Here is a 15,742-nt window from a genome sequence, read left to right as displayed (position 1 = left end):
AAGCCAAACATAATGGTTTATTTTGCTGTGCAAATGTAAACAACGTTGAAAGTGAGAGTTGAACACACGATAATTGACCGTGTAATAGAAGCAAATATTTGCTCCATTCGTTACTTACCGGCGGCAGGGAACAATTTGCTTATTCATTTTCTACACCATGCATCTTGGAAGAGGCTCACCCCTATTTGCACATGATTTCGGGCATAAGTTTCCCAGCTCTGTGGGGCCTCAACACCATCATCCGATCGTGATGGGTAGCAGCTACAGCTCTAGTAGAAGAACCAACAGCCGAAATAAGGTTAAAGTGCCTCAAAGTAATCTTGTTCGCTCAACTGTAGAATATAACTCCATGACTTGATCGTTAGACTGCTTCCAATGGATGTCAATTTTTAGTCTTTTGAAGATCGACTTCCTGGAATTGTACAGCCATATTGCACCGTACGCTTCGTACAAGCTGCCGTCCGGCTTGTGTTGTGGATAAAGTCATCGATTGAACCATTCCTTATGGTCGTGATATTTGTCCGATTTTTCTTGTGGAATTGTGTTAGATTCAAGTAAACATTTTTATAGTTAACGTTCGTCATTGTTAATATTTGAGTAAATACAGCAATCTACATTTCCATTGTAATACCCACTTAAAATACTTCATACGAACGCTTCAATCTGTGCAAAGAAAGTTGAGAAAGCCTTTCAGTGGACTGCGTTCTTATTTACTGTTGCCCATAATGTAATCTTGTAAATGTAACGACCATCCGGAACCGCCTTTCCCGTACGCTAGGCTGACTAGCAAACCGTAGCAAAGGGTAAAATTAAATCACAGAAAGCCAGAAATGGCAGGCCGAGACCTCTCGAGGTTGTAGTGCCAAGAAAGAAGAAGAAAACATGTAATCTTAACTCAAGACATTGGTCTGTATTCTCTTCCGGACTCTACCATTTGAGGTAGTTATCATTGGAAAAATCATATGAACTTACTTTAACCTTCGCTTCACCAGATACTGACACGACCCTAAGCCATTAGGCATTCGGCCATGGATCCCACAAACAGATTATCGAAGCTTAGGTTCGCGCACAGTGTCTTTTTCACTGTGCGAAAAGTTTTAATTTTCTCTCAAAAATAAAATGAATACTTCCCCCTCCAGCGTACTGCGCGTACGACATCCAAATAAGTTCTGCTTTGAGTGTGTGGTGCGTGTGTGTGCGATGCAGAACTGCTCTCTCCTATTCTACATCTAAAAAGCGAGGTTTGATTACTCAGGTTTTACCATCATCTCAACAGTGTTATTAATATATTTTCTAGCAACTCAGGACTTCAACGCTTCAGAGAACGCATACAACCAGGATGGCTTCTTATTTCGGGAGGATGTTTTGAGCGATCGTTCAGCACGACTCAATTAATATTAAAAGCTCTGTAATTTACTTTTGTTACTGAGATTTGTAACAGCACTGTATGTGCTGGTGACAAGGGCACAAGGTACCTTGTAAATCTGTTTGGCTGATTTTAGATTTTTGGAAGCTTTTCTAGCTTCCTCTTCCTCTTTGGCCTAACGACCTCTTACGGTCATGCCTGCCATTTCCGGTTTACCAGACTTAATGATACCACGTAGTTGGATCCTCACTACGGTCAGTCCTCACTACGGGCGAACGATCTGGATGGGACTTGAACCTCGGTCCTGCCGTATGAAGACCGGCACCGTTGTCACCTTACCATCGGGTCGTGTAGCGCTTTCCGCTACTCATCGCTATGATACGCTATCGATGCTAATCGATTAGCGCCTGAAAAACTCCTGTTGTTCATTTCAGAGCGCCGACTGCGGCAGTTTTATCGAGTTTTAGAAGCGCGTTCTTCACTCCCGGTTAATAAATTTTAATTTTATTGCCAACAAACAATTCAATTACTATTTTCTTCCATTTTTTTGGTACTTTAACCTCGTGGAGGGGTCCCGCTCTGCGCGTCTGCTTCCTTTGCTAGCAGTCACTCCTGTGTACGAGGAGATGATAATTATATCAATAAGTTAGAAGAAAAGTATACTTAATGTAGTAACTTTAGTGGGGAGGGGATGTAAGACTCAGCCACTGAGTTTTTTTTTCATCACTATAGACTACCCCGATACCCACCAACCCCGAAGCACCAACAAAGTTCGGTGTCACTCACGACTCGGTGGAGCATGCGACTTCGGCACAAAGAGAAAGAAGGCTCTCGTTACGTGTCTGCTTGGCGGTGGATAAATTGATTAATTGTAATAATATCTTTCAATTTATCACTTCTATTTCAATTCACTTTTCAATGGCAAAACACACTACTGCAGCGGCATGCAATCAATCAACAACGGGGATGAAATCGATCGCATTCATTACCTGTCTTCGTTCAGCTAGTTTTTCGCGTGTGCAAAAACCTGTCTTCGTTTTTGCCGTCCCATCAATTCGTCTGTTAGTGACCGGAAATGCATGCGTTATCTGTGCCCAGCTGCGCCGGTGCTGCACAATGTACACAATGCGCCGGTGCTGCAGTCGGTCAAGTACGGCAGGCACCGGGCTTCAAATTTTTGTTCCGGTTCGTGCTGGTTGCTTTCTGCAATGAAAATAAACCAGTTGCGCATTGTGGCGCTTGTCGCGCAACTCGTCATCGGTGTGACGGCGATGTTCGGTTGCAACTGCATTCTGCACCGACAGCTACCGACACCGACCTAACAGCTGGGTTTGAAAGGCCTTTCGGAAAATCTCTGGAAAGAGTGTTATTCTAATTGTCGCGTATGATTTTCGTTGCAGATTTACTGGCCGTTTTCTGGGTGGTGTTGTGGTGGCTTTGCTTTGCACCCAACTGTTTATCGACAGTTTACGATGCTTCCTAATGATATCTCAAAGTAAGAAAGCAGTTGCTGAAGGCTCCACATTTACCAACGTATGTGGTAAAGAATAGGAACCCCAAACAAAATTTTAACGGTACAACATTGAAGTATCGCAGAGCTGCCTCCAATATTGTATTGGGAAAAAAAATATTGGAAATGATTTAAGAGAAAATCCAATCTTGTACAAGGCTAGAAAATGGGCACCATAATACGAGAAAAAGAATATAACGTGTTTTGAATAGTCACTCACAGTTTATTTTTCTTAAAATAGCAATTAACACAACGATACAATATGTACATAAAAAATGGTACAAAAACACAAATAGGATGCGTCCAGATCCACACGGATTTCTCCAGAATTATCTTCATGTTCGGGGCTTCACTACGTCTCCGGCGTGTCTCAAGTGTACAGGATATTCGCCAGGAGCTGCTGGATTACGACACCAGTGATCCGTTGCATGCTGATAACCTCGATATGAAAATCTTAGAGAACCCTGAGCGATGGCGAAATATTCAACATTTCCAATCGGTCCAAGGGACGAGCAGCAGATGGTCACCCTACTACAGAAGCATATTCCAGAACCAACTGCACCTTATGCTTTATCTTGATACAAACAGGGGCGACCCGGTGATGGAGGCGACAACGGCGCCAGTCTTCATACGGCAGGACCGAAGAAGAAGAACGTACAAGCCAGGTCTAGGTGGCCGTGAAAGGCTACCTTGTTGCCAGGAAGCACATTTTTTGCGAACACAGCAAGATCCATTCAGAGGGTAATCGTACACTAAAGGGCACCACTTTATCGTAAATGTGACGACTACACACTACTTGACGCACAATTCAAGACCATTCTGAGACCAACACTAGAACCGGAATGCACTCGGAGTGGTTTGAATGAATGCTAGATTGGTCAGACCGGCTGTTGGGAACAAGCGGGGCAGATTTTTGCATCGTCAAATGTTGCGTGGCAAACCCGGTCGGAGGTGACGCACGATCGCTATTGGAAGAGTGGTACTGTGAGTCGTGCACACATTGACCGCTTGCCGCGATCCGTGATGGCCCTGCTGACTGGTAGTCGATTCCCGCATAATGTCTTGCTAAATTGCTGACGAGGATAGAAGATCACGTTCTCACGATTTAAAATCACTGTCCACCACACGAAACGATTTGTTCTACCGGCAAGCGACAAACAACGCACAGACCGCTTGACGTTTCTACCAGACGCACAAAAACACAACAATGTTTTGTAAATGACAGCTTTATTCATGTTTGTCTACATCGATTATCGGTCATCTTATCAATGACGGACTTTACACGGGCGTATTTTGCATGCGAGACTGCTCGAACGAGACGTCAAATCATGTTGCAACTCTTAGTTTGGAAAACATCTCAGTTTGAAAAGGTAATAAAATATTTTAAAATTCTACGAACACAATAATTTCGATAGCTCGAAATGTGTACTGATGTACTGTACTCCTGAAGATGGAATAAAAAGGAGGCGCCCGGTACTTTGCTGCTCCGTTTTACACCGTGCCAAAACAAAGTGATCAGATGAGAAAATAAAATTGCTTTAACGTTCCAGAGAAACAAAATTAAAAGAGTGTGAGTGTGCACTGATCGTTTTAAACAGTATAAAATTTCACTAAGGAACGGAGGAGCCAATAGAAAAAATTAGTTCAATTTTCCTAGCGGATATCACAATAGTAAGTGTGCATCTTGGAAGCATATCACAGTTTGTGTAAAGTAGTACAAAATGAAACCATACTCACACGATGTTAAATTTAAATTTAGACGGTCTACGAGTGTTTCGTGATCGATAGACGACCGCTTACAACCACATTTATACCGCTTATAACGGTCAATTCGAATCTTTTGCGCAATTGATTCCATACATTTCCCACCAGAGGGCATTACCAGCCATATGATCAGCTACCTATCAATATATGCAAGGGAACGATCCGTGCAAATGTGCAGGCAATAATATGACTCATTTCAAACGTCCACGTCTACACACGCCCTGTGCCACAGGACCGATATTTGCTAACGTGTCTTGCATCAAAATGCAAATCTTACATCGCGATCACATTCCTCAGTACTCTGAGCCCGCCGACCGGTTTAGCATGGCAGGCGCACCCATCTCTACATACCAGCATGCATTTCGAGGGTGGAACATCACACACGGTTGCGCACCAACTCCACCAACTTCTCATTTGTGGTGATGCTACGGCTAACCAAATCGGACATGCAAGTGCATCCTCATTTATCGATCGATCGATAGGCAGCTGTAGTGGAATAACCGGATGCTCGGTCGGGGAAGCAAAGTTTGTGACACGATAGACAGATTAAGAACGCGTTCAAACTGTGGCCGTAATAGTAATAAGTAACTTCGTACACTAAATCATCACATCACAGCAATCAATTTGACCAGAAGACTCGATCATTCTTCTCAAAGGCATACTGGTAAATGCTCCTGTAATCATAGTGACGGTGCTGGTTCGAATTATGTGTCGGAAAGAGTTTTTTTCTTTTAAACGTCCTGGATTGTTGGGATAAACGGCAGATAGGTAAAAACAAAAAGGTGCCTTAAAAGAAACAGCGAGCGTCCCAGTATTTAAATTGTAAGAGTGTAGTAACCTTTTAGAAAGAATGTTTCCAAAGCAACAGAACAGGAAGGATCACCTTTCTTCTCAAAGATCAATAGGTACGTGATACATCCTGACGGTGGCGAAAACCGGCAGGATACATTAGCTGGGGCATGCTATGAGGATACCGGACTCATGCCCCGCCAAGAAGGTATTCGGCAGCGATCCTCAATAGGACACGAGGCGTCGGGGAGCACAGCAAGTTCGTTGGTTGAATCAGGTGAAGGTAGACCTGTCGTAGATCGGGTGCCTTCACCGATGGGAAGCTACAGCCAGGGATCGAGTTTCCTGCCATGTCACGACGACGTGCTCTTTAAAAGAGTAGGCCAACATGATGATGATGAGGCACGTGACGCGTGCACTACCTTAACAAATCAGAGAGGTTTGATTTCTTACCACCTATGAGGACTTCTCTTCTCCTGGGTTTCGACTTTAGTTCCTTATAAGAGCGTCTTATGTTTGTTTCACCGGCTCTTAAAGATAGCGAACGACATCCCTGCTAAATCACATAGCCCCATACACTTCTACTACGGTTCATTGCACTAGCTTTCTTCTGTGTAATGGCATCTTTAGTGTTTCAATTCATCATACGTCGTGGTGTTCGATACTGTCGTTATGTTCGTCGGGTGTATTTGTGTAGCTAAATTAGAATCATAGGCACTTAACGTTTATCATTGTTGTGATTTGAGCAAATAAATATAAATATACAAGCAAAACTATAGATCCATTTGAATGCATACTTCTCAACGTTCGAAAGATATTCGAATTCATCACACTTCACACGACCTCCTTGCGATCGTCAGCTACAACACCTCACAGGAACGCTTCAATCTGCGGCAATGTGCAAAAGAAAATGGCAAACTCCTTTAAATGGTCTGCGTTTTGACTTCTGGATAGCCTACACGGAAAAGTTGAGGAATCAAGTCAATTGGCCTGTGATGGAGTCCCGTTTAGGATATCCAGTATCTTTTCTCTTTTCGTAAAGTGATCGTAATTAAAAAAAAAAACTTCGTTGGATTGTCATTCTACCACTTTGTAAAAAAAAACCACTTTGTAGATAAAAATACCAGGAAAAAAACAAATTCAATAATACTGCAGAATATGTGCCCTTCTTGTTGTGAGTAAACCTTTGCCTGAATAGATGGCTGGCATAGCCGTACACGCTACAGGACATTCCACCAGCAATTGCAAGGACGGTGATCGTGCCTTGACACGGTACACGCAGCATCTTTTTTGCTCTGTGAAGAAGTTTTCTCGTGAGTAAACCGAGAATGAGTGCCAGGAAAACAATGACTACGGTGAGTGAGATCGTCTATAAATATGATGCATGCAAAATGTTCCCTCCAATTTTACCGTTTCGTGTTTTGTTGTATGGTTTCTGATCAGCTTTCGTTCTAAATTCACGGCACCTTGTGAAAGTTACGCCTAAACTATTCACCATACCGGGTTCGTCACTTACCGCTCGTAGAGCTTTTTCTATGCTTGCCCTGGCAGGCATGCCCGTAAACAACTTACCAAGATTGACAAGAACGCATCCTGCGCACTTCATAGTTATAGTCGTTCTCACTCACACTCAACGCCGAACATAACTGGAACTCGCACACACTACTCTCTGGAGGAGGTAGCTAGGACACTTATTCACGTTTTACTAAAGAGATAATGTTATTGAAGCCGCTTGAAGTTTCTTTGAACTACGTTTGCAGCACGAAAAGAGAAAAGATGCTGGGCATCCTAAACGGGCCTCGATCCCAGATTAATTGGCTGGCAGTGCTGACTTATCCGTTTAGGCCACCCAGTATCTATGATTGTGCGCCAACAAGCGGCATTTACCATTTTCTTTGCAGATCGTTTAGATTGAAGCGTTCCTGGGAGTATGATGCTATCCACCTGCATTCTGCCCATCACTCAAATCAGAGGTACTTTGGTAAGCCTCAGAGGTAATTTGGTAATGGGAAAGTCTCGTACCAATTATAATAATGTCATCGGCGTATGGCATCATGGTCTGGATTGAATTATAAACATAACTCCAGAAGTTTGGCACTGAAATTGCGTTTAGAAAATCCCTGTATAGATGAAGACAGGCGATGTTGGTCCTTGTCATTCTAACTAGTTTGCCTAGCTCGGCCCTGATTCCAGGAAACCTTTTACAATTTTACTCTGACGTAGTAGTCATGCTTTAGATCTGAGATGTATATCTGATAGTTTCCATCTACCTCTTCCACAAATGAGAACCTGATCACAAGCTGATCTTGTAGTAGCAGGGAGACAATTGTGAAGCCCGCACAAACATCCCAATCACAAAGCATCGATCGTTCAGGCTACCCGGTTAGCCATCTCCATCCTTCACCACGTTTCACCGTTTCACCAACCACGTTTCACCATTTGCTGAAGAGATTGGCACCCAGGGGAAAGGCGAAGAATATACGGTGTAGGCGTTGATAAGTCGATCCTACCCTGCAAGCCTTGCCAGACTTAACTCAATAAAAAAATACAAACAATACAGCCAGAAAGCAGCAGTCACCCGAAATTGGCAAAAGCATTTGCATCCTGCTTCAGCATTGTCCGGAGCTCGTTTCCGTAGAACAGACGAACGGACGTAGATAAGAGTGTAATAAATCATGCCTCTGGCTGCCGTTGCATACATAGTCTAATGTTACGATCATACACCAAGATAGCAACCCCACTTCAAGATAATAAATCAATTCTCTGCTTCCCAATCGGAATTCCTCATCGCAGTCGGGGACATTGATCTTCAATCTAATTTTGAGAGGTTGAGATTTGAGCCATCAACTCAATAAAGCAAAATAATGAAAAGCGTTAAATAATATCAAAATAATTTGTTGAAGAAGAAACCAACTGCCCAAACAATCTCAGGAATTCGGGAAGCTATTCCAGCTTCGATAAGAAATATGGAGCGACCCTGATAACGGACAGCATACTTAAAATGTTTAGTTTGCGTCGGCTGTCTGTTTTTTTTTTTGTTTTCAATTAATCCATAAAACTGATAACGTACGACCGTACAGAGTATTGTATGTACATTACGAATTTCGAGGCAGCTTTATTTTAAGTAGTGTACACTTTATTTTGCGCGTAAAGCAAATATTTAAACAGTAGTAGACAGTAGTAGTAAATAGGTGAGCAACAATCTTTACAAACAAATACAACAAGCTGTACCAGCTCCATTTGGGTCCTGCTTTGGGGGTTATAACACTACGCACTAAACAGTCATGCATGTAGCATCTTCGTCTACAGCACCTTAACTACCGATTATTGTTTCGCAAACGAGCAAAGAGCACTCCGGTTGAAATAGACTTGTGTGTTAAACTGTTTCACGAACACGAGCTCCCACTCAGTCTCTAGGCCTAGTATGGAGTTTCAACGACGACATCGAACACCTTAATATCGCCCTGGATGTAAACCGCTTCCACCAACCGTGGATTGTCCCGGAACACAAACTCCGCGATCAGCTTGTCGTTCAGCGAAACCTGATAGCTCACGTCCGTGCAGGCTATCTGCAGATGGAACGCTTTGCCGGGCGCAAAGTCGGTCATATTCTCCGACCGCTCTTCCCGCTCCCACTTGCCATTGAGCCACGAGTTCCGGCAAATCACGTGCCGCCCACCGACGCTACCGAACCGTGGATTCAGATGAAACAGTATGTTGGGATGGGGCCACACGTACGCGCTGCTCTGTAGGTTCAGGTAGAACGAGTGTGGCAGCAGCTTCACGCGCCCGTACAGATGCAGCTTACGCCCGTCGGTAAACGGTTCCTGCAGCACGCCGGTGTAAGGCATCGGTTTTCCATCCGCTTCCGGCAGCGAACGGGGCACACTCAGCATGGCCGATGCAGTCGCCTCCGGAGTCTGCTGTCGGATAAGCTCCAGCTCCAGCTGGGGATAGCATTCCATGTAGCATTGATCGACGGCCACCTCGCGCACATCGCCCTTCACCTCCAGGGTGCATATCTTCCGGTACGGTAGCCGATGCCGGAACGCATTAAAGTGACGCCCATTGACGCAGATAAGAAACTCCTTGTCCGTTACCAGCACCTGCACGGCAAAGCGTTGGCCACGGTGCAGGTTGAACGATAACGGTGACGCTACCTCCTCCTTTCCCCAGCATCCCTTCACCCGGCAGTTGCGCACGATGTAGTTCTGTGGCAGGCGTGGGTTAAAGTGTAGCGCGACGTCACCATTTTTCAGCAGCAAATTGATGGAAAACCGCTCGCAGGTCAGCTGAATCGTACCGGTGATGACGAAGCACAGTCCCGGCGATACCTCGCTAATGTTTTCCACCGTGTGCACAACCTCCGTCGATGAGCTCTTGTCCAGACTAACGGAGCCCGGTGACGACACTTCGTGGTACGCAAAATCGCAGCTATCCAGCGATTCCGTGGACATCTCGTCGATCGGTCCGTTGGTTGTGGCCGTCTGGCTGGGGCTACGTTCACAGCAGCAAGGGACGTCGCTTGGAGTGGGTGCACAGTGGCAATCGTCGGCAGTGGAGGGATAGTAACGTTGCAAAAGTGCCTCAAACTGGCGCTGGTTACGCGTCGAGGCCAACTGCGATTTGCATTCCGTCCACGAACCACCACGACAATCAAGTAGCGCACTGCCGTAAGCTAGCAAGTCGTCGCTAATACTAAGTGCCAAGAAGACGAATACGGCCATTCGAGCTAGATTGGTCTTCCCATGGTGATGGAAATAGTGAACACACCAGTGCAATTACGGCGCAGTAAAAAACAACGTTCACGATTGCGTTGCGTACTGTATACGTGTATGTGTGTGTATGGGAGGGTAATACAATCTTGTTACAGCACTACACTATCTCCTTTTAATACTGACCGTTTGCTTGTAAGTAGTGAATGGAGGCACAAATGGGAAATGCAAAACAACATACCTAGTGTGTGTTTGTTTATATTTGTGGCAAAAGTGACAGTTTGTTACAGGGTGTGTCAGAAGCGACGATGAGATAGAAATGCAAAACAACGGAAAATACCCCATCACTACCTTTTTGCGTAAGTGTTAAGTAGGAGTCATTGTTGGGTTTAGAACAAAAGCAGCACCTCAAGGCATAACAGTATTCGATCTTACTGATTACAGAACACGAAAACAGCGGTTACGCGAGGGCGTAGCAAACAGGAGTGAAAATTGTTTCTCTCCAACTCGCTCACCGTGGAAGATCTCATCGTGAGAAATCTGAACGAAGAAACTCACGTTCACATCGCCCTCACTACGAAAGGGATGTTCAGATGATATCACAAGACTAACAGCGCTTTAAAGGTAACGAAAAGACAATTTCTGATGTTCATAACAATTGTGCACATTACCGCGTTTTCTAAAATTGAGCACTGCAATCTTTTATCTTCAATCTGATGCCCTTTCATTGCGAAATCGGCTCGCGCTGTAACGCTGGCATGTGCAGCATGGGGTGAGATGTCCTTCAAAATTAAACTACTTCCAAAATGCAATTCACAGTGCAGTAATTTAAAAAAAAAAACTGTACGCTTGTGTTTAAGAGATACTATTTATTATGCATAATAGAACGAATTCATACAACAATTATGAAGATACTGGTGTTGGCTGAATGATTGAAAATTGTTCGATACGTAGAATTGTTATCCTACCGACACTAATACTATACGGACATTTAAATAATCTCACATCGTTTACATAATGCATAACAGAAAAAAATCGAAACGAAACACATTTTCCTTAAAAAGATTCATGGATTCAAAGTAAAACCAATTTCGTACATGCTAGTAGTGCCTACGATTTTCCCTTAAGCTGGGCTGCCCGGGCAACCACTTCCTCCTTGCTAATCTTGTGTACCTTTATCGTCTTGCCACCGATATTTACCTCCACCGGTGTGCCTTTCATGATTTCCGACCTTGCGACACGCTTCAGGTTGATGCTGTTGGTGGTAGTGGTGGCCGTTCTAGCAGCAGTAGCAGCAGTTGCTGCCGTCGTACTTCCCCCTACTGTTCCAACGTTAAACCCGGCCGGCTTATTGTCGGATTTTCCTTTCTCATCCATCACACGGATCATCGATGGGTTTAACGTTTTTCGACTCAGTGCAGGCCGTTTGCTCGGTGCTACCTCCTCCGATTCTTCGGCACTCTTTTCTGCCGGACGCTTCTTGCCCACTGCGCTCGGTTCCTTCGGTGCGTACGTTCGTTTTATCATCCACGACTGTGATTCGGGCAGTTTGGACGTTGGTTTGGCGGTTGGGTTTTTGCCCGAAGTGGTCGAGTTTTCTTGTCCCTGCACTACCTTCACTATCTTTGGGCGATCTTTGGAAAGTTCTATGGCACTGGCGCTTCGTTTCAGCTCGCTTTTACTACCAACTACCGGTTTGGTCGTCTTCGTCGGCAGAAGGGAATGCTTCGGTGCCGCAATTTTTTGGGCACCTCCGTCTTTCTTCACCGCCGCTTGTGGCTCAGCTGCGACGTTCTTCGCGGGTTCTTCTGGTTTCAATTTCGGCGGTCTGCCGGGACCACGCTTCTGCGGAATGATTGTGGATGGACGAGCAGCAACAGCATTAAGCTTCTCGGACGATAGTTTTGCTTCTGGTTTTGCTTTTAGCTGCTCAACGGACCCACTCGATGCGGTTGATGATAGTGCGGGTTTCGAAACTGTTACGCCTTTGGGTAAGTTTTTCAAAACGTCCGATACATTCTTGTGAGCCATTTTCTTCTCCACTGCCATCTCGTTCCGCTTGTAAAATTCTTCCATACGCTGCTGGCGCGAGGGCTTCTCGTCCGTTCGTTCTACAGTAGCTTGGGATTGCTTCGGCTGCGAAGAACCGACGCTGGCACTGGGCACTAATTTGGTCAAAGCTGTTTTTTTAGTTGGTGCTGTTTGCGTTGTTGTTGCAGCTGCTGTTGAAGTTGTTGTTGCTGATAATGCTGTTGGGGTTACTTTTTTCGTTGTTGCTACTTGCGTTGGAGGCGATGGTTTGGGAGCAACATTTTTCTGAACTTCCACCGGTTTTTCGGCTGTAACTTCAATTTCCGTGATTTCAAATGTTTCTGTATCGTCCAATGGGTCGGGAACCAGTGTTGATTCATCTGTGAATGCAAAAAAAGGAATCAATTTTTTGTTTTGGTTTTTTGGCCGGATGTAACGAGCAGTAATAAATAGAGTTCGCTGAGCATGGCTCCAAAAATTATTGAAAGCCTATTCTTACCGTCCTGCAGATACATGCTGTCCAACATTTCCTCTTCCATCAAATGATCGTACTCCATAACGTTATTGTTAGCCTGGGCCGGTTCAGCAACGTTTGTTGACTCTTCCTCCAGCCCTTTCCCATCCGATGCCGATGGTGGCACATTTTGCATCATCTCCTCCGGTATCACAACGGTGAATTGATTTTCCGGTATTTCGTACGCTAACTCATTCGCGTGACAATCCAAACAGTGATCATTCAGGGCCTGTTCGCTCGTGTACATCAGATCGCAATAATCGCACGCATAATGTAGCTGGTCCGCATGCGACTTGATGTGCTCCGTAACCGAATCCACACTTTCGAACGGTTCACGACATAGCGGACAGATAAGGTTCTGCATTGCATGCTGGGCCGAATGGTACACCAGTTCGCCCATGCTGTTCAACAGTTCCTTACAGTCGACGCACTTGTACTCGCTCTGGCCAAACGCGTTGTGACGGCGCAGATGGCGCGAAAGGTGATGGCTAAGCAGGAACGATTTGTTACACAACCGGCACGGATACGGACGATCGCCGGCGTGCGTTGTAAGATGGCGGGACAGCTTGCCCGCCGTGAGGTAGCTTTGGTCGCAGTATTCACACTGGAAGGGCAATTTTTCCTTGTGCACAACTTCGTGCCGCTCCAATCCCTGCTTGTACGCGAACCGTTTCGGGCAGAGCTCACACTTGAAGGGACGATTTTTCTCATGGTTCTCAACGTGTTTGTTAAGCTCGTCCACCGATAGGAACGAGCGATCGCAGAACGTGCACATGTGTTTCGGTTCATCCTTGTGCTTTGCCTGGTGGCGGGTGAGCAAGGTCGAGCGCGAGAACGATGCCCGGCAGATGACACAAATGTACGGCCGTTCGCCGGTGTGCGTGGCCACATGCTTGGCCAGATCGTACTTGGAAAAGAAGCGCTTGTTACACTCCTCACAGGGATAGTTGCGCTCCCGCTTGTGTGACAGCAGATGTATGTCGAGCAGCTGTTTCAGTGGATACGTTTTCTGGCACTCGGGGCAGGGAAACACGTCCGGTTTGGCCGGCGCTTTTGGTTCTACCGTTTCGTAGGACACCACCATCTCTACCGTACCTTCCCCGGTAGAAACAAACTCTTCCTCGACCTTCGGAACCACGGCATTGGTCAGATTGTTCAAAATGATTGGTCCATTGGGAGTTTTGTTTTCCTGAACCATTTGTTCCTTCTTCATCCGTTGCTTTTTGTCCTGCTGAGCTACTTTGGACGTTTCACTGTTGCCGGTGACATACTCTATTTCTTTGACACGCTTTGGTATAGGGGTGGATGTCATTAGTGGCATGCGGGCAGAATCATTACTCTCCTCGCTGGCTACCGACAGCACCGTCCCAGTTTTCCCAGTAGTTTTAGGAAGGCCCAGATTGTCGAGATTAATCCTCTGACCCAGTTTAATATTCTTCAGATCCGTAGGGCTTAGCTTTATAATATTGATTTTCTTCTCCTTTTCGATTAAACTCTCCACACCCACGAGCTGTACGGTTCCGGATCCTGGCGATTTCGTCGTTCGGACCGGGGATTGCTTCGAATTGGGCTATAACGGAAAATGCAAAATTTTAAATTTAAATTTCATCCAACGTCAGTTTATGGCTAAATATTGTATGCTATAAAAGTTGACGTCAAATTTTGATCGACTGCGCTGTCGATTTATAGCAGCAGGATATTTTGTTTTGTTTTTCATTTTCGCGCTCCTTTGCGCGTTTTTCTTATGTAAACTGTACCTAATTCTATGTAATTTCCTATGTTCTAAAGAAATTATCTAATATAAACTTACCAATAAAGTGGCTAACTCTTTCGGGAGCGTTAGCTGTTTTGGCCAAATGCCTGTGGAAAGGAATGTTTTCAGCTGCGTATCGGCGTTGTTGCACATCTGCTTGAATTGGTAGCAGTAATTCATGAGAATACGACAGTTTTCACAAATCATCCCCGGCATGCCATCCTCTCTGTAAACCTGGTCAGAGAGTAAAGAAATGCAATTGTAGGAATCATTCAGTTTTGAATAAAATGCTCTCATTTCAAACATAACCGCCCCTCGGATGCAAAAACCTGCTCCATGGAAACGAACCACCGCAGTAACGCAGAAGGACGCCATCTTTGTTTTAGCTTGCTACATTTTCCCGGTGCTGGGGCTAGCAAACCAATACCTGACCATGAAGCCGTAGCGATGATCTTCATCACATTTTCTGGCCACATTAGGCCCAGAGATGGTAGCGCAGTGGCTTTCCAGCATGCATACATACCTCTATTCCCACACAAGCCATTATTTGCAGCGCCAGCGGTGTTGTTTTGTTCTGCTCCGGCGGCGCATATATGGAACTCAGCCGTACGCCCTGCGACAAACAGAAGCGGCACGTCTGGCTCGCTTTCAACCGTTCGGCACGCATGTTTTCTCGCACGATTTCCATCACGATCACGGTACACTGTTAACACAGACACTTTTTAACTGATGAAAAACAATAGCCAGAGGTGGACACACGACCAGTACGCAGCACACAGCGTACGTGCAAAACAACAATGATTATGGTAAAACTACGCACAATCGAGCTGCTCCAAAGGGTGGTTCGAGCAGTTGATGTGTGAAACGGCTAAATCGAGCACTTTCGCCCCAGGAATCTGCGCCACCTGCTCGATCAGACGTTAGGTAAACGGAATTGTTCGACATAATTTAAGTTGACTAATTTTGTATAGAGATATGAACAGAACAATTGCTTCTACTTAAATCCCTTCTTCAGATGATGATTGCTAAATTATTAAAAATTAAAATTGATTTTTGGTATTTTTGTTTTTCGCTTGTACTAAAACAAATGTTCGAAAAGGCTAAAACGTCAATTTCAAAACATCAACACATTCAGGGATGGCAAACTACGAACGTTGCGCAAATCGTACAGAAAAATTGTGTTTTCTTAATAAAAATGAATTTTTAAGATACAATTGTTTTTCCATTTTGTAAAGAACCAAAACCAACTAGCTTCCATTCACTGAAACTTAGCTTTATGCATTTTATCAACACTTGTAAA

The 15,742-nt window shown here is 44.9% G+C and overlaps 2 protein-coding genes and 1 long non-coding RNA gene across 3 annotated transcripts; 1 reads left to right on the top strand and 2 right to left on the bottom strand.

Moving 5' to 3' along the window:
• The first annotated feature begins 131 nt into the window (after positions 1–131).
• On the top strand, positions 132–6,564 carry LOC118513573. Its single transcript, XR_004906481.1, has 2 exons — positions 132–298; positions 2,767–6,564. It is a non-coding gene; the product is annotated as an uncharacterized LOC118513573 (long non-coding RNA).
• Positions 6,565–8,511: 1,947 nt separating this feature from the next.
• On the bottom strand, positions 8,512–10,423 carry LOC118513565 (galectin-6-like). Its single transcript, XM_036059493.1, has one exon. The coding sequence runs from the start codon at positions 10,154–10,156 to the stop codon at positions 8,849–8,851; it is 1,308 nt and encodes a 435-aa protein (XP_035915386.1). The 5' UTR covers positions 10,157–10,423; the 3' UTR covers positions 8,512–8,848.
• A 570-nt stretch (positions 10,424–10,993) lies between these two features.
• On the bottom strand, positions 10,994–15,267 carry LOC118513561. The gene is made up of 4 exons (XM_036059489.1): positions 14,966–15,267; positions 14,500–14,676; positions 12,675–14,259; positions 10,994–12,555 (listed from the first exon to the last, which is right to left on the bottom strand). The coding sequence occupies exons 1-4, from the start codon at positions 15,128–15,130 to the stop codon at positions 11,255–11,257; spliced, it is 3,228 nt and encodes a 1,075-aa protein (XP_035915382.1). The 5' UTR covers positions 15,131–15,267; the 3' UTR covers positions 10,994–11,254.
• Positions 15,268–15,742: the final 475 nt, after the last annotated feature.

The sequence above is a fragment of the Anopheles stephensi genome, chromosome 3, assembly GCF_013141755.1.
Source record: "Anopheles stephensi strain Indian chromosome 3, UCI_ANSTEP_V1.0, whole genome shotgun sequence".
NCBI lineage: Eukaryota > Metazoa > Arthropoda > Insecta > Diptera > Culicidae > Anopheles > Anopheles stephensi.
This window is presented reverse-complemented; position numbering and strand designations above follow the sequence as displayed.

Coding starts and splice junctions, on each gene's coding strand:
- LOC118513565 (XM_036059493.1), bottom strand. CDS start 10,156: ATGGCCGTATTCGTCTTCTTGGCACTTAGTATTAGCGACGACTTGCTA.
- LOC118513561 (XM_036059489.1), bottom strand. CDS start 15,130: ATGGAAATCGTGCGAGAAAACATGCGTGCCGAACGGTTGAAAGCGAGC. Junction 14,677..14,965: donor TGGCTTGTGTGGGAATAGAG/GTATGTATGCAT, acceptor CTCTCTGACCAG/GTTTACAGAGAGGATGGCAT. Junction 14,260..14,499: donor AAGAGTTAGCCACTTTATTG/GTAAGTTTATAT, acceptor TTTCCGTTATAG/CCCAATTCGAAGCAATCCCC.